We start from the raw sequence: 19,020 nt of genomic DNA, 5'->3' as shown, positions 1-19,020 counted from the left end.
TGTGTGTGTTCTGTCTGTGTGTAGATCACTCTGGTAGACTACAGCATCAGTAACTGTCTTCATTAACAGTCAGTAAAGGAGTGTGTGTGTTCTGTCTGTGTGTAGATCCCTCTGGTAGACTACAGCATCAGTAACTGTCTTCATTAACATTCAGTAAAGGAGTGTGTGTGTTCTGTCTGTGTAGATCACTCTGGTAGACTACAGCGTCAGTGACTGTCTTCATTAACAGTCAGTAAAGGAGTGTGTGTGTTCTGTCTGTGTGTAGATCACTCTGGTAGACTACAGCATCAGTGACTGTCTTCATTAACAGTCAGTAAGGAGTGTGTGTGTTCTGTCTGTGTAGATCACTCTGGTAATACTACAGCATCAGTAACTCTCTTCATTAACAGGTCAGTAAAGGACGTGTGTGTGTTCTGTCTGTGTGTAGATGACTCTGGTAGACTACAGCGTCAGTAACTGTCTTCATTAACAGTCAGTAAAGGAGTGTGTGTGTTCTGTCTGTGTGTAGATCACTGGTAGACTACAGCATCAGTGACTGTCTTCATTAACAGTCAGTAAAGAGTGGTGTGTGTTCTGTCTGTGTGTAATCACTCTGGTAGACTACAGCATCAGTGACTGTCTTCATTAACAGTCAGTAAAGGAGTGTGTAGTGTATCTGTCCTGTGTGTAGATCCTCTGGTAGACTACAGCATCAAGTGACTGTCTTCATTAACAGTCAGTAAAGGAGTGTGTGTGTTCTGTCTGTGTAGATCACTCTGGTAGACTACAGCATCAGTAACTCGTCTTCATTTAACAGTCAGTAAAAGGAGGTTTGTGTTTTCTGTCTGTGTGTAGATTCACTCTGGTAACTACAGCTGTCAGTGACTGGCTTCATTACCAGTCAGTAAAGGAGTGTGTGTGTCTGTCTGTGTGTAGATCACTCTGGTAGAACTACAGCAGTCATTGACTGTGCGTGCATTAACAGTCATGTAAAGGAGTGTGTGTGTTCTGTCTGTGTGTAGATCATCTCTGGTAGACTACAGCATCAGTAACTGTCTTCATTAAACTAGTCAGGTAAAGGAGTGTGTGTGTTCTGTCTGTGGTGTAGATCGACTCTGGTCAGACATCCGCATCAGTGACTGTCTTACATTAACAGTCAGTAAAAGGAGTGTGTATGTTCTGTCGTGTAGATAACAATCTGGTAGACTACAGCAGTCAGTGACTTCTCTTCATTAACAGTCAGTAAAGGAGTGTGTGTGTTCTGTCTGTGTGTAGATCACTCTGGTAGACTACAGCGTCAGTAACTGTCTTCATTAACAGTCAGTAAAGGAGTGTGTGTGTTCTGTCTGTGTGTAGATCACTCTGGTAGACTACAGCAGTCAGTGACTGTCTTCATTAACAGTCAGTAAAGGAGTGTGTGTGTTCTGTCTGTGTGTAGATCACTCTGGTAGACTACAGCAGTCAGTGACTGTCTTCATTAACAGTCAGTAAAGGAGTGTGTGTGTTCTGTCTGTGTGTAGATCACTCTGGTAGACTACAGCGTCAGTGACTGTCTTCATTAACAGTCAGTAAAGGAGTGGTGTGTGTTCTGTCTGTGTGTAGATCACTCTGGTAGACTACAGCGTCAGTGACTGTCTTCATTAACAGTCAGTAAAGGAGTGTGTGTGTTCTGTCTGTGTGTAGATCACTCTGGTAGACTACAGCATCAGTAACTGTCTTCATTAACAGTCAGTAAAGGAGTGTGTGTGTTCTGTCTGTGTGTAGATGACTCTGGTAGACTACAGCATCAGTAACTGTCTTCATTAACAGTCAGTAAAGGAGTGTGTAGTGTTCTGTCTGTGTGTAGATCACTCTGGTAGACTACAGCGTCAGTGACTGTCTTCATTAACAGTCAGTAAAGGAGTGTGTGTGTTTCTGTCTGTGTGTAGATCACTCTGGTAGACTACAGCAGTCAGTGACTGTCTTCATTAACAGTCAGTAAAGGAGTGTGTGTGTTCTGTCTGTGTGTAGATCACTCTGGTAGACTACAGCAGTCAGTGACTGTCTTCATTAACAGTCAGTAAAGGAGTGTGTGTGTTCTGTCTGTGTGTAGATCACTCTGGTAGACTTACAGCGTCAGTGACTGTCTTCATTAACAGTCAGTAAAGGAGTGTGTGTGTTCTGTCTGTGTGTAGATCACTCTGGTAGACTACAGCATCAGTGAACTGTCTTCTTAACAGTCAGTAAAGGAGTGTGTGTGTTCTGTCTGTGTGTAGATCGACTCTGGTAAGACTACAGCGTCAGTAACTGTCTTCATTAACAGTCAGTAAAGGAGTGTGTGTGTTCTGTCTGTGTGTAGATCACTCTGGTAGACTACAGCATCAGGTAACTGTCTTCATTAACAGTCAGTAAAGGAGTGTGTGTGTTCTGTCTGTGTGTAGATCGACTCTGGTAGACTACAGCATCAGTAACTGTCTTTCATTAACAGTCAGTAAAGGAGTGTGTGTGTTCTGTCTGTGTAGATCACTCTGGTAGACTACAGCGTCAGTGACTGTCTTCATTAACAGTCAGTAAAGGAGTGTGTGTGTTCTGTCTGTGTGTAGATCACTGGTAGACTACAGCATCAGTGACTGTCTTCATTAACAGTCAGTAAAGGAGTGTGTGTGTTCTGTCTGTGTGTAGATCACTCTGGTAGACTACAGCATCAGTAACTGTCTTCATTAACAGTCAGTAAAGGAGTGTGTGTGTTCTGTCTGTGTGTAGATCACTCTGGTAGACTACAGCGTCAGTAACTGTCTTCATTAACAGTCAGTAAAGAGTGTGTGTGTTCTGTCTGTGTGTAGATCACTCTGGTAGACTACAGCATCAGTGACTGTCTTCATTAACAGTCAGTAAAGGAGTGTGTGTGTTCTGTCTGTGTGTAGATCACTCTGGTAGACTACAGCATCAGGTGACTGTCTTCATTAACAGTCAGTAAAGGAGTGTGTGTGTTCTGTCTGTGTGTAGATCACTCTGGTAGACTACAGCATCAGTAACTGTCTTCATTAACAGTCAGTAAAGGAGTGTGTGTGTTCTGTCTGTGTGTAGATCACTCTGGTAGACTACAGCATCAGTGACTGTCTTCATTAACAGTCAGTAAAGGAGTGTGTGTGTTCTGTCTGTGTGTAGATCACTCTGGTAGACTACAGCGTCAGTGACTGTCTTCATTAACAGTCAGTAAAGGAGTGTGTGTGTTCTGTCTGTGTGTAGATCACTCTGGTAGACTACAGCATCAGTAACTGTCTTCATTAACAGTCAGTAAAGGAGTGTGTGTGTTCTGTCTGTGTGTAGATCACTCTGGTAGACTACAGCATCAGTAACTGTCTTCATTAACAGTCAGTAAAGGAGTGTGTATGTTCTGTCTGTGTGTAGATCACTCTGGTAGACTACAGCGTCAGTGACTGTCTTCATTAACAGTCAGTAAAGGAGTGTGTGTGTTCTGTCTGTGTAGATCACTCTGGTAGACTACAGCATCAGTAACTGTCTTCATTAACAGTCAGTAAAGGAGTGTGTGTGTTCTGTCTGTGTGTAGATCACTCTGGTAGACTACAGCATCAGTGACTGTCTTCATTAACAGTCAGTAAAGGAGTGTGTGTGTTCTGTCTGTGTGTAGATGACTCTGGTAGACTACAGCGTCGGTAACTGTCTTCATTAACAGTCAGTAAAGGAGTGTGTGTGTTCTGTCTGTGTGTAGATCACTCTGGTAGACTACAGCATCAGTAACTGTCTTCATTAACAGTCAGTAAAGGAGTGTGTGTGTTCTGTCTGTGTGTAGATCACTCTGGTAGACTACAGCATCAGTGACTGTCTTCATTAACAGTCAGTAAAGGAGTGTGTGTTTTCTGTCTGTGTGTAGATCACTCTGGTAGACTACAGCGTCAGTGACTGTCTTCATTAACAGTCAGTAAAGGAGTGTGTGTGTTCTGTCTGTGTGTAGATCACTCTGGTAGACTACAGCATCAGTAACTGTCTTCATTAACAGTCAGTAAAGGAGTGTGTGTGTTCTGTCTGTGTGTAGATGACTCTGGTAGACTACAGCATCAGTAACTGTCTTCATTAACAGTCAGTAAAGGAGTGTGTATGTTCTGTCTGTGTGTAGATGACTCTGGTAGACTACAGCGTCAGTGACTGTCTTCATTAACAGTCAGTAAAGGAGTGTGTGTGTTCTGTCTGTGTGTAGATCACTCTGGTAGACTACAGCATCAGTGACTGTCTTCATTAACAGTCAGTAAAGGAGTGTGTGTGTTCTGTCTGTGTGTAGATCACTCTGGTAGACTACAGCGTCAGTGACTGTCTTCATTAACAGTCAGTAAGGAGTGTGTGTGTTCTGTCTGTGTGTAGATCACTCTGGTAGACTACAGCGTCAGTGACTGTCTTCATTAACAGTCAGTAAAGGAGTGTGTGTGTTCTGTCTGTGTGTAGATGACTCTGGTAGACTACAGCGTCAGTAACTGTCTTCATTAACAGTCAGTAAAGGAGTGTGTGTGTTCTGTCTGTGTGTAGATGACTCTGGAAGACTACAGCGTCAGTAACTGTCTTCATTAACAGTCAGTAAAGGAGTGTGGGTGTGTTCTGTCTGTGTGTAGATCACTCTGGTAGACTACAGCATCAGTAACTGTCTTCATTAACAGTCAGTAAAGGAGTGTGTGTGTTCTGTCTGTGTGTAGATGACTCTGGTAGACTACAGCATCAGTAACTGTCTTCATTAACATTCAGTAAAGGAGTGTGTGTGTTCTGTCTGTGTAGATCACTCTGGTAGACTACAGCGTCAGTGACTGTCTTCATTAACAGTCAGTAAAGGAGTGTGTGTGTTCTGTCTGTGTGTAGATCACTCTGGTAGACTACAGCATCAGTGACTGTCTTCATTAACAGTCAGTAAAGGAGTGTGTGTGTTCTGTCTGTGTGTAGATCACTCTGGTAGACTACAGCATCAGTGACTGTCTTCATTAACAGTCAGTAAAGGAGTGTGTGTGTTCTGTCTGTGTAGATCACTCTGGTAGACTACAGCATCAGTGACTGTCTTCATTAACAGTCAGTAAAGGAGTGTGTGTGTTCTGTCTGTGTGTAGATCACTCTGGTAGACTACAGCGTCAGTAACTGTCTTCATTAACAGTCAGTAAAGGAGTGTGTGTGTTCTGTCTGTGTGTAGATCACTCTGGTAGACTACAGCATCAGTAACTGTCTTCATTAACAGTCAGTAAAGGAGTGTGTGTGTTCTGTCTGTGTGTAGATGACTCTGGTAGACTACAGCGTCGGTAACTGTCTTCATTAACAGTCAGTAAAGGAGTGTGTGTGTTCTGTCTGTGTGTAGATCACTCTGGTAGACTACAGCATCAGTAACTGTCTTCATTAACAGTCAGTAAAGGAGTGTGTGTGTTCTGTCTGTGTGTAGATGACTCTGGTAGACTACAGCATCAGTAACTGTCTTCATTAACAGTCAGTAAAGGAGTGTGTGTGTTCTGTCTGTGTGTAGATCACTCTGGTAGACTACAGCATCAGTGACTGTCTTCATTAACAGTCAGTAAAGGAGTGTGTGTTCTGTCTGTGTGTAGATCACTCTGGTAGACTACAGCGTCAGTGACTGTCTTCATTAACAGTCAGTAAAGGAGTGTGTGTGTTCTGTCCGTGTGTAGATCACTCTGGTAGACTACAGCGTCAGTGACTGTCTTCATTAACAGTCAGTAAAGGAGTGTGTGTGTTCTGTCTGTGTGTAGATCACTCTGGTAGACTACAGCGTCAGTGACTGTCTTCATTAACAGTCAGTAAAGGAGTGTGTGTGTTCTGTCTGTGTGTAGATCACTCTGGTAGACTACAGCATCAGTGACTCTTCATTAACAGTCAGTAAAGGAGTGTGTGTGTTCTGTCTGTGTGTAGATGACTCTGGTAGACTACAGCATCAGTAACTGTCTTCATTAACAGTCAGTAAAGGAGTGTGTGTGTTCTGTCTGTGTGTAGATCACTCTGGTAGACTACAGCATCAGTAACTGTCTTCATTAACATTCAGTAAAGGAGTGTGTGTGTTCTGTCTGTGTGTAGATCACTCTGGTAGACTACAGCGTCAGTAACTGTCTTCATTAACAGTCAGTAAAGGAGTGTGTGTGTTCTCTCTGTGTGTAGATCACTCTGGTAGACTACAGCGTCAGTAACTGTCTTCATTAACAGTCAGTAAAGGAGTGTGTGTGTTCTGTCTGTGTGTAGATGACTCTGGTAGACTACAGCGTCAGTAACTGTCTTCATTAACAGTCAGTAAAGGAGTGTGTGTGTTCTGTCTGTGTGTAGATGACTCTGGAAGACTACAGCGTCAGTAACTGTCTTCATTAACAGTCAGTAAAGGAGTGTGTGTGTTCTGTCTGTGTGTAGATGACTCTGGTAGACTACAGCGTCAGTCATCATGTCTTCTCTTCACTGGCGTCTTTAACGGACTCTCTGGAGGAAATGACACACTCAATGAATGAGACAGACAATCTGTTTTTCACTCTACTGCCGCATCTGGAGGAGTTCACCCTTGTGACATGGAGTAAGATAGAATCTATCTGTCTGTCTTTCTGTAATAAAACTAATATCAATATATAAAATCAAACGTATGTTTCTGTATTCAAAAATCAATCAATCAATCAGTCTATCTATCTATCTATCTATCTATCTATCTATCTATCTATCTATCTATCTATCTATCTATCTATCTATCTATCTATCTATCCTTTAATGGTGTTTGTTTGTTTTCTAGATGCCTGGTTTGCCACAACATTGTTTGCCTCACTGACATCAGTAACCTACATTTTCCATGTGTTGGCATGTTACAGGTACAGAAACATTGAAACATATTTCAGCTTCAAACACAACAGATCATCATCAGACCCCCTAAATATGTGCAGATTAGTCTTACAACAGAATTCACCTCACACCTCGGCTTTTATTTTTGCTTTAAGCCTCACCCACTCATCCTACAGATCTTATGCAACTCTTTTTTTTATTCTTTTGTTGTAAATGAGAGTTGTCTAGAGATTTAACTTGAATTTTTATTGTTTATAATGTTTATACTGTTTCCTGTTTCTATTACTGAGGGCCTTACTTCTATTACTCTGCTGCTCTAATACTGTAAATTTCCCCACTGTGGGACTAATAAAGGATTATCTTATCACTGTAGATGTCAGTACAACAGGGCGGTATTTAATCAGGCAGGTGACAGAAGATTTCTTGGGGACTGGAACAATTGTGGTTTCCTTTAAGCGCTTGGGAATCACCGATAGTCTTAAGATGTTAAAGACATCAGTGAGAACTTCAGCCAGTTGATTGGCACATGCTTTAAGTACACGGCTGTGGATGCCATCAGGACCGGGTGCCTTGAGTGGGTTAACTGCCCTGAAGGATCTCACCACCTCAGACAGGGGAATGGCTCAGGGGAATCTTTGCCTCACTGACATCAGTAACCTACATTTTCCATGTGTTGGCATGTTACAGGTACAGAAACATTGAAACATATTTCAGCTTCAAACACAACAGATCATCATCAGACCCCCTAAATATGTGCAGATTAGTCTTACAACAGAATTCACCTCACACCTCGGCTTTTATTTTTGCTTTAAGCCTCACCCACCTCCAGCACCTCACCTCACTATCAGAAGTAGTGTTTATATAACAAGAATATTGTGTAAATCACAGAACAGCCACATAAAAACACCTATCAATGAATATTTTAGCAGTTACACTATCGATCTATCAGTCCTTCAATCAATGAATCAAAACTCAATGTATATTCATCTAAAAAATGCTATAATTTTATCAAAGCATCACCCACACACTAGAAACTTTCTATTCTATTGCAAACACTTAGCAACACCCTAGCAACCACCAGAGATATCATAACAACCATAACAAACACCACAGACAACATGGCAACCACCTAACAACACCCTAGCAGTCCTAGGAAACTGTTATAGCAAACAAACAGCAACACCCTAGAAACCACCTTGGATACCATAGCAACCACTAGAGTTACCATAGCAACTGCTTAGCAACACCCAGCAGCCACATGGGATGCCACTGAAGCCACCTAGCAACACTCTAGCAACCACCTGCAATGCCAAAGCAACCCCCAAGCAAACACCAGAGATACTATAGCAACCACCTGGCAACATCCTAGCAACCACCTGTCCACTCTTGCTCATACACAGTGATGGGAACTATTAAAGAAAAGATAAATAAGGTCAGTTTAGGTTTATCCGATTTATTGATTTATTGATTGATTGATCACAGGAAGCATATGAAAAGGCTGTGGGCGGGAGAGAAGAGCTTTTTACCACAAAGGTTCCACAAACCCAGCTCCGCTGTTAGCGTGGTGAGTTGTTCATCAGTGTAATTCCATATATACGTGTGGTTCAGTGTATTTATGTTTTTCTCTATGAGTTAGAAACAAAGAGCTACAGTGAGGGTACCAGTACTCATTGATAGTATTCATTGATAACTTCTCTCCCCAGGCTGCTATTACTCGCTACGCTGGCTGGCAGATTGCCTTCACAATGTGGGGTGAGTGAACCTGTAAACTTGCCCACACCTCAAACCAAAAACTGAGCTCCCATAACCAACATTGGAGATCTGTTAACACTGTTAATGTTAATTTTCTCTTCGGTAGCTGGACCTAAGACAAAGAGCTGAATCAGGCTGTTGGTGCAGTTGGCCTAGAATCTGCTCTGATCTTAAATGGCCCACAGAGGCACTGCATTCAGCACCTTTATGACTTTTACCCTATTTTACATTTTACAAAATATCTAAATATCTTCATCTAAGGCCTTGTCAAGTGCATCAGCTCACTTGTAACAATTGCTCATGTCAAAATACATTTTAAATAAGCTGCCAAAATTGTCATTTATTTTGTTGCATGTATAATGATGATCCTTGTTCAATATTTACTGATTTTATATTGATTATTAATCAGAGACTGACTAGCCTGGTTTGTGAAGAGATTTAATTATGTTTATTAACATAATTTTGAACAACCTTTAAGAACATTCCACCTTTTAGTTGTTAAATAATGTGGTTTTTTTTTCACCATAGTAATAAATGCCAACTAAAATGTTTTGCGTCGGTCTTATGTTATAATACAAGTGCATTAGCCACACCCATCTTTGTAAGATAACATAGCAACTGCCTGGCAACATCCTTGTGACCACCTGGGATACCACAGGAAAAAACATTGCAAAACCCTAGCAACCACCTGAGATACCATAGTTATCAACTAGCAACACTCGAACAACTATTAAAGACACCATCGCAAACACATAGCAACATCCTTGAAACCACCTTGTTTGCCCCAACAACCACCTAGCTACACATTAGTGACTACCTGGAAGACCACAGCAAAAACCTTGCAAAACACCAGCAAACACCTTAGATACTGTAGTTACTACCTGACCACCTGGGATAACACATAGCAACACCCTAGAAACCACCAAAGATTTTATAGCAACCACTAACTACTATGTGGGATGTCATTGAAACCATCAAGCTTCAACAATTACAGACACCATAGGAAACACATAGCAACACTCTAGAAACCATCCAAGATACCATAGCAACCACATGGAATAGCATTGCAACCACCTAGCAACACCATAGTAACCATCCAAGATACCAAAGCAACCACTTACCAACACCCTAGCAACCACGTAGGCTACCACTGCAACCATCTAGCAACACCCTAACAACCAACCGAGTTACCCTAGCAAACACTTAGCAAAACCTTAGTGACCACATAGGATACCATTGCAACCACCAACCAACATCTTAGCAACCAGCAGAAATACCATAGCAACTGCCTAGCAACCACCTGGAATTAAAATAGTCTTTAACATGTACACAGTTTTCGTCTTTTCTTTTTTTGGTACCCTTCGATGCCCCCTCTGCAGATTTTGTACATAAGCACCCATTTATTCTAGACTGGCTCAGTAGTGCCCTCTAGTGTTTGACCTCCCTTTAGTGTCAGTTCTCTTCACTGCACCACCTACACTCTAGCAGTAATGCCAGCGTTCTGCTGCCCAAAACCTGTTTGCTGTAGAAAACATTAAACATACAGGTAAGATTTCTTTGTTTTTATAGTGCAACACATCCTTCTACTTTCTAAAACTGAAGAAACCTTCTGGGCGAGTGATTAGAAACTATTTTTAACTTTTCGTTTTTAGCCGTTGAGCTCCATTCACTCCCATTCATTGTGGACTCCCTTGCGGGTGCCCTCTGCTGTTTATCGGTCCTAATTTTGATATAATGGGGGAATAGGAAGAGGCCAGGCTCCTCAGAAACCGGCTCTGCTGTTACTTTGCCATGACACCATGGTTTTTGCTAAGCAACGACTGTGACAGCTGGAGACACTCAAGCCATTTGAACGTTTTCACTTCTTACTTTGCCACAAACAGAAAACGGACACTGTTAAGACCACATCTGACCGACAGCCGATTTGGTCCGACTCTGAAGATGAGACGACACTAAATTCCCAAACTGTCGTCACCACTGAGCAGCTTTTCAGTCGGCAGCTGAGACAGAAGAACATCAGCCAGAAATGAACCCAACACCATTCGCCAAACGTGTCTGATCTTCAGAGTCGGACCAAATCAGACTGACCCATGCTCGTTAAGGAGCTATAATTAGGAGGAAGGAACTGAACATTAAAACATATTAGCCGCTGCGTTCACGGCCAGTTTATTCATCTCTTACTTTATTTATTTAACTGCTGTATAAAAGCAACAGAACGCTTGAGGAGGGAGTTATTGCGAATAACATCACCGCCGTGATGTTATTTCGTGATAACACCCTCCCTCTCGTCTTCTATTGCTTAAATATATCCATCAATACACTTCTTGTCATCTGCAGGTTACCTGATCGTCCACTTTGTCCAGTTTTTGTTTGCGCTCCTCTTTGCGTATCTAGTGGTGCTTCCCATTCGCAATGGAGGGTTCCTGCCCTGGTTCTCCCACCTGGTCATCTTGCTGTGAGTCCACATTAACAGCACTGGCTTTCAGCGCAATCAGTAAATCTGCAGGAGCTCATCCCAAGTGTTGTTGACCGTCTCCTCAGGCTCACCATCTTCATAGTGGTCAGCCTGGTGGTCCTGCAGATCCTGCTGGTTCGGATCTTCTTCCTGCAGGACAAACTCTCACCTGAGGACCCAGAGAAGCCCCTCGCGCTCAACAACAGGTACCTACTGTTAAAGGGCAGATACTGCGGAAAACTGACTGGTAAAATAAGAGACTACAGTTGTGTATAGAAACTCAGCTGCTAAATCAGTCCGTTATTTGTGATGTCACAAAAACTAACACGTTTACTTTTGCTGTATATTCAGCCTGCAGCTGTTAAGATCCGCCCATTCATGCTGAAGTAATAAGGAGCGTTTCAATTGCTTTTTGAACGAGGCACAGCCAATCAGAACAGAGCTCATTCACATATATGGTTGTGTGCAAAGGGCTGGGCATCAAGTTATAAGTATTTTCAGTCAAAATAAGTGAACATATCCTCTACAGAGGGCACACACTGGCACATTGTTAATGCAAGACTACTGTTTATTTGTTGAATTTAACATATTAGGGGGAAAAAAAGTAATGGCACATTTCATATTCTTTTCTGGTTTATTTATGGTATATCTTATTTACACATTAGAAAAATGAATGAGAAATGACAGGTTAAAAAAAGCACATAAACATCAGAAGTGAACATCTGGAGGCAAATTAAAATAGAGGAAAAGCAATTGAGCCCTTTAAGTTCTATATAACTATTAACCAGTGGTGGACAGTAACTGAGTAACTGAGTAAATGTAATTGGTTTCTGTACTTTAGTATTTTTGGTGTATCTGTACTGAAGTTTCTCCATTACTAGGCAACATTTTCCTTTCACTACACTACATTTCAGAGTCTAATATCCGACTTTTTCCTCCTACATTCTGAGAAATCTGTCGTTCCTTTTGGTTTCTGTGTGTATAAAAACGTAACGTGTCAAAACGAAAGAAGCGCAAAGCCAGAGCACCAATCAGGGCCCAGCGGTCACTTTGTTTAGAGCTGGTTTTGACCTGTTGGTCATACCGACCCAGTGCAGCACGCGGTTCAACGTCAGCGCAGCAGCGTAAAACTTTGGGAGAGTCTGTTCAACATAAATGATGAACTAACCTAACTTTGTGTAAATAGAGCTCAATATAGAAATATGTCCACATATGCAGTCGAGACTGACGCGGCTTTTTTCTGAATTTCTACAAACACCATTTCATTTTATAGTAAATTAGTTTGGGCTGGTTTATGTTTATGAACAGACGCCTACAGATCAACATAGTAAAGGAGCTCATCTGTGATCCTGAGTTTAAAGCCAGTTTTTATTCAACTTAAACTTGGAACTAAGTTGTAAATAAATCTGAAACTGAAACTTTGCTTGTGTGTAAAAAGTGATTTCAGAGCCACTCGGTTCTCCCTGATGGAAACTGTTTACCTTCAGTGTTTTGTGCTTCTGATCATTTTAATAGACGTCAGCGTCACTAATTAACGACGTTCTATTAAAAGACTGGTTTACCAAGAGAGACGCTGGAGGACTTTCACCTGAAATGAGTTCATGAAGCCAGTCTGGTTATAAAAATGATAACAGGACATCAGAGCCAGAATTACTCTTTTAGTACTTTTACTTTATACTTAAGTACATTTGAAGGTAAATACTTTAGTACTTTTACTCAAGTGGAGGTCTAAAGGAGGAACTTCTACTTTTACTGGAGGAATATTTCACCTTGGGGGTCTCGATTTTAACTCGAGCACAGGGTTGGTGGACTTCATCCACCTCTGCTATGAAGTGTCATTAAAGGGTGAATCATGTACGACGGCCAGATCGCAGATGATGTGTTTTCAAACAATTTTTCCGCAGAAAAGCCTTCCACAACTTTAACTACTTCTTCTTCTTCTACAACGTCATCATGGGGCTGAGCAACTGCGTCTTACGGCTGCTGAACAGCTGCATTGTGGGTACCTGGCTCGTGTCTCGCATCGACCGGACCATCATGCAGCGGGGCTATGAGTCCATGGATCCAGGTAGAACAAGCGCCGTAGGCTGCAGAGAGTAGGATAAAGCAGGATTTCTCCGTTTGGCTACATTACTGAAAGAGAAATTCCACCCATTTTCCAAAAATTCTCCAATGTTCATGGTTTGAGATGTAAACAGAGTCGATCCGACTGGATTGGTGTGAAACGGTTGATTATAGAGACTCCGATTTCTTTACAGTGGTGCTGATGGGGACCAGGGGTCGCCATGACTACAGCACAACTGTAGCCATTTTATTTACTACCACAAACCACCACTGAAAGTACACCACGCCACTCTGAATGACTTTATGTACATCTTAACCATTCAACTATATGGGAATTCTGAAATATTGGTGGAATTCCCCTTCAAGTCATTTCTAATAGACATGCTTATATAAGCAAGTCTGTTGAAAGTGCCACACAATTAACTGATCTGAACTACATGGAAATTGGGAATCTAGAAGGAAGGCCTGTCAAGAACATGCACTTCATTAATTAATGAATGGATCAATTAATTCTCTTTCTGCAGGCTACTGTACGTGGATAGGAATGATCATGGCGGATCATCACCATAGCAACCCGGTTATGGTCTGTTTCTGCCACCTGCTGCTCAAACACGCTCTGGAGAGGCAGAGAGCTAACGCTTACTCGCAGTTCGACAACGCAGGTTGGAAGTGTGTTCGTATTGATTATTAATAATATATTCATTCCTTTATGAGGAACTTTGCGCTGTGCTTAAAGGAACAGTTCGACAAAAAATCAAAATGTGCATAATTGTCCACTTTCCCTGATAGCAGTCCATTGTACGAGAAATGTTTGGGGTCCAGATTTTGCTTCTTTAGTTCGGCGCTAGAGCTACGAGGCTAATGTTGCTAACAAACACTAGAGGTCAATAGTCACCCAAATCTTTTCTGCAAATACATCCTCAAAACGTCTCTCAACGCGCTCAAACCACGTCCGCGTCTTCGTCACAGAGTTTTCGATATGGTTTAGATGTTTGGGCTCCAGGTCACATTCGAGTTCTGTTCTTCTGTTTGTTTTATATTTATAAACAGAAACAATGGGGTCCAAAAGTCTGGAAATGCTTGTATTTTGTATTTTTTTCTGACTTAATGCAAATTTTTTATTGCAAATGATATTAACAGCATGAATGAAAATTAAAGGCTTCGTGTCCTCTAACTGGCACGACTCTGAACAACTAACGGCGACAAAAGCCTCTGAGCAGTAGATCAAGTCCTCCTCAGAGTCGTCTGATCACGGGCTTCAATAGAAACGGACCTTTTTAAAGGCCTTAATGTGGTCAGTGTCAGAAATTTGCACACATTTGAATAATGATCTCCAATCATTTCAATTGTTACGACTGTTCTTTGATTGAAATGTTTCCAAATTCTTCAACTTTGTAGTTTATTTGCAGGTTTAAGTGAAAAACATGCCAGATTTTTAAAGCGGTCTCTTTTGGACCCCTCTGGATAAATTTAACACTATATAATCAGAATAAACAACAAAAAACAGAGCTTGTGGTGTCGCTAAAGGGGAGTCAGCATTCGGGGGACCGCCTGTTGTGTAAAGTAGACTTTGAGACAAAAAGTCGTAGAATTACGACATTAAAGTGGCGGTAATGCCAGGAAAGGTCTCAATATTGTGGCCAAAGTCTTCACAAAGGGAATGTCGAGACCCAGAGCTGCTCGTCTTCAGCCCACAAGTCCTGGACGATGTGGAAAAACATTACTAATGAATTAAAGTTGAACTAAAGTTTTAGTTTTAATTAAATCTGTTCTCTATTGTGAAAATGAGTAGCAAATTAAAACAATTGGAAAAGCCTTCTGGCAAAAGTTAAAAGAAAAGTGAAGAATCAGTCTTTGCAAAAAAGTCAAAGTCAGATGAAAAACCAAACTCCAGCCGCAGGTTCAGTTCGAAGGAGAGAAAAGGCCGTCTTTATTAGTTCCAATGTGACCAGATGTGCAGACACTTCAAAAACCATTCATTTTATACCACTTTTGGACAAGCTTATCACAAGCTTAGCCCCCCGTACAGTTAGCCCCCGTACAGTTAGCCCCCGTACAGTTAGCCCCCCGTACAGTTAGCCCCCCTACAGTTAGCCCCCGTACAGTTAGCCCCCGTACAGTTAGCCCCCCTACAGTTAGCCCCCCGTACAGTTAGCCCCCGTACAGTTAGCCCCCCTACAGTTAGCCCCCGTACAGTTAGCCCCCGTACAGTTAGCCCCCCGTACAGTTAGCCCCCGTACAGTTAGCCCCCCGTACAGTTAGCCCCCCCTACAGTTAGCCCCCCTACAGTTAGCCCCCCTACAGTTAGCCCACTTTATCCTCCAAATATTACGACTTTTTTCTCGAAGTCTGTTTTTATTTTTATTTTAACAGTGGCCCTAAAACGCCGTCGTAGTGAAGACCCTCTGGGCCGTCTGGTTTGTTCTGGTGTGAGTTTACTGCAGGTGGAATTGGAAGACTAATGGGACACCAGCATGTCCACCAGTCCACCTCTCTTTTGAGGGACACGTTTCAGGCCCTCCTGGGACTAACCCTGTCCCTGTCTCCAACTTAATGTCAAAATAAGGACATATTTTTGCTTGTCTCCATTTTTTTGCATCAAATGTTGTGTAATCCCTGTTTAACTGCAGCAACACCACTGCAACACATGGCCTCAAGTGCTCGGGTGTCTTATGTTACTTGTTCTGGGCGCCTACTTCCATCCTTTTAACTGGAAATGTTCCCTGTCCTCCTCAGACTGTCCAGTAGGGGGCAGAGTCCGTGTGCGCTGGCTCCTGTTCTACACTCTGCTGAAGAACCCCAAACTCATCCTGCTGAGGAAGCGACAGAGTCCCATCCCTCAGGACCCCCTGGCCATCGCCCGAGTGATGACCTCTATGGTCAAGGTCACATGACTGTTCTGCCAAAGCTGTCTGAGCCCTGAGCACAGTTCCACGAGACCCTGGACAAGGAGGCGTGGTGCATTTAAAGAATACGAGGTCCTACACAAAGGCAGGGATGATTAGCCTGCCTGCAGCACCACCTAGTGGCTATATTAGTCTACGCTGTTACCCAGGGCCCGAATTCATGATCAGAGTGCTGATCTAGGACCTGTATGGTCAATTAAAGTGACCAAATCCCACATTTTTCTTACACTTTATTTTTTCCCTTTGAGGTCCACTTGCACTGCTTATGTGGGTTACTGTATCAAAAATGTATCGTAGGCCAGAATTCAATTTTCCCACCTCCCTTTTTCCCTTAGAACCAAACAGGCTGTGCCTTTAATACTGATGCATGCAAATGAGCTCTCTTCTGATTGCCTTGATCAAAAGGCAGTCTGTGCTGAAACACTCTTTACAACGTCTGTGTGAGTGGCCAGGGCTACGCTGCAGTAGCCTGAATATATATGCAAATTAGCTGATTTTGTGACATCACAAAACCAATTAGGTCAAAATGGGCTGTTTTTGTGGCTCAGCCCCCCTTATGTGTGGATGTGTGGACAGTGTGGACAAAGCGATGGGTGCCATTTGTACCTTTTAACAATGTTTACAAACAAAAAAGTTTTTTTTTTTCTATGATATGGGCCCTTTAAAGTGAAATTTCATAAAGACTCATTTTGCCTCAATAATTACTACTACACACAACTGGCCACTTTATTAGAAACCCCTCCCTCGTATCTCCTTGTTGTCCTCTAGTCCTTCATCAGTGGTCAGTGTTTGAGCACAGAACTGCTGTTACAGTTTTAACTGTAAACCTACAAAGTGCACCTGTAAGGAAGGTGTTTCTTGTAAAATGGCCATGTAGGTATAAGGTAGGAATGATAAGTTACAAAAAATGTCCATATGGTCAGTTTGAATGACCAGTTATAATATCTTCCTTAGTTTTATTCACTTCAATGCTTCCCATTGATTTGCAACAGGGTCCAAGTTTACAGCATGACTTAAAGGAGAATTGCACCATTTTTTATGCACAATTAAGTGGTTCAGATGTAAACAAAGTCATTCAGAGTGGTTTGGTGTGAAATTGCAGAATGGATTACAGTGGTGGTGATAGGAACCAGACGTCCACCTTTAAAAGCTCCCTCACAGAAAGTTATGATATGAAATGGTTATGAATTTGCTGCCTGATGTCTGAGACAGCTTTACGAAAGTTTTGAGAAGATTTCAGCCTCAAAATGCAGGGAGGGATACATAGCATGCAGGGTGTTGTGAGGCAAAATAGTCCCCCCAACACATTATTATTTTCAGATTTATGAAATTATTTTATTCAGAATTTCCACTATTTTGCCACGTGTGGGTTCACTGGTGGTTTGTGATAGTAAATAAAATGTCTATATTTGTGTCGTTGTCATGGCGACCCGTCTCCCTGATCACCACCACTTTAAAGAAATCTGAGTCTCTACAATCAACCATTTTACACCAAACCAGTCTGAATGACTCTGATTACACCTCAAACACTGAATCATGAATGTTACATACCCCTTTAAAGTAACACGACTGTAGGCTGGTTTATTCATCCCACCTGTGCCAATAAATGTCAGATGATACTGAAAATGTCAGTTTTATAATGTGTGTGTGAGTGTGAGAGAGAGAGAGAGAGAGAGAGAGAGAGAGAGAGAGAGAGAAAAAAATATATGTTTTGCAGCTGAAAAATAAATAACTGTCAACTCTGGACTTTGTGCTTCTTTTTTTGGTGAACTATCGACTTTTTATGTCTAACAGCGTCTATAAAATCTGAAACTGTCCCTATTCTAAACTCTTACTGACACTCTACCAGTACATAGCCCTTTCTGTTTCAATAGAATAATGCCTCCTGTGGAAAATGTATTTAACATATTAATATATATCAATATACTTGTAATATAGTTGTGTATTAAATATACAACTGTATTTCCAAAAAAGTTGGGATGCTGTGCAAAATGTGAATAAAAAAAAATGATGTGCAGATCATTTACACCCTGTATGTAATCAAAAATAGTAAAAAGACACCAAAGCAGATGTTAAACCTGAGAAAGTTTATTGTTTTTGAAAAATATTTGTCCATTTTGAATTTGAAGCCAACAACACGTTCTGAAAAATGTGGTAACAACTACAGGCTGGTAAAGTTGTGTAATGCTAAAAAAAACCACCTGACGGTTAATTGGTCAGTAAATCCCAGAGAGGCGGAGTCTTTCAGAAGATGGGGAGGGCTTCACTACTCTGTGAAAGACTCAATCAAATAGCACAACAATTCAAGAATGCCCTCAGGCGGCACTGCATTAAAAACAGACATGATTCTGTAGTAGAAATCACTGCAATGGGTTCAGAACAACTTCTGAAAAACACTGTCTGTGAACACAGTTTGTCGCTGCATCCACAAATGCTAATTAAATGTCCAAAATGCCAAGAAGAAACCAAATATAAACAGGATCCAGAAATGCTGCCACCTTCTCTGGGCCCAAGCTCATTTAAAATGGACTGAGGCGAAGTGGAAAAGTGTCCTGTGGTCCGATGAATCAACATTTGAAATTCCTTTAGGAAATCATGGACACCGTGCGTCGGGCTAAAGACCACTCAGCTTGTTATCAGTGCCCAGTTCAAAAGCCAGCATTCATGATGGTATAGGGGGGCATTAGTGCACATAGCCTGGGTAACTGGCACATCTGTGAAGGCACCATTAATGCTGAGCAATACATACAGGTTTTGACAACAGTTGCCATCCAGACCACGTCTTTTTCAAGGAAGGCCTTGATTATTCCATCAAGACGGTGTCAAACCACATTTGGCCTGATTTACATGAGCATTGCTCCATATTAAAAGATTCTGGGTGCTAAACTGACCTGCCTGCAAATCAGACCTGTCGCCACGGAAAACATCTGCTGCATTATGGAATGAAAAACTATATTAAGGCCACAAAATAACATATAGAATATATAAAATACATCAGACCCAAATTACATTACTGAAGCCACAAATGACCACATGAGGCCTCAAATGAATATATTGAGTGCAGGAGTTATG

The 19,020-nt window shown here is 41.8% G+C and overlaps 1 protein-coding gene across 1 annotated transcript in view; it reads left to right on the top strand.

The window, feature by feature from the left end:
• Positions 1–17,574, top strand: part of LOC108443450 (stimulated by retinoic acid gene 6 protein-like) — a 37,897-nt gene extending 20,323 nt beyond the window's left edge. Inside the window, exons 10-18 of the mRNA XM_037532700.1 lie at positions 6,358–6,514; positions 6,725–6,800; positions 8,254–8,335; positions 8,475–8,523; positions 10,861–10,978; positions 11,065–11,184; positions 12,883–13,046; positions 13,567–13,704; positions 15,779–17,574. Of these exons, the coding sequence (XP_037388597.1) occupies positions 6,358–6,514; positions 6,725–6,800; positions 8,254–8,335; positions 8,475–8,523; positions 10,861–10,978; positions 11,065–11,184; positions 12,883–13,046; positions 13,567–13,704; positions 15,779–15,936 (1,062 nt within the window). The 3' untranslated portion in view covers positions 15,937–17,574. The remainder of the gene's footprint in view (positions 1–6,357; positions 6,515–6,724; positions 6,801–8,253; positions 8,336–8,474; positions 8,524–10,860; positions 10,979–11,064; positions 11,185–12,882; positions 13,047–13,566; positions 13,705–15,778) is intronic.
• Positions 17,575–19,020: the final 1,446 nt, after the last annotated feature.

The sequence above is a fragment of the Pygocentrus nattereri genome, chromosome 22 (assembly GCF_015220715.1).
Source record: "Pygocentrus nattereri isolate fPygNat1 chromosome 22, fPygNat1.pri, whole genome shotgun sequence".
Classification (NCBI taxonomy): domain Eukaryota; kingdom Metazoa; phylum Chordata; class Actinopteri; order Characiformes; family Serrasalmidae; genus Pygocentrus; species Pygocentrus nattereri.
Note: the sequence above shows the minus strand (reverse complement) of the source record. Positions and strands in the feature narration are given on the sequence as shown.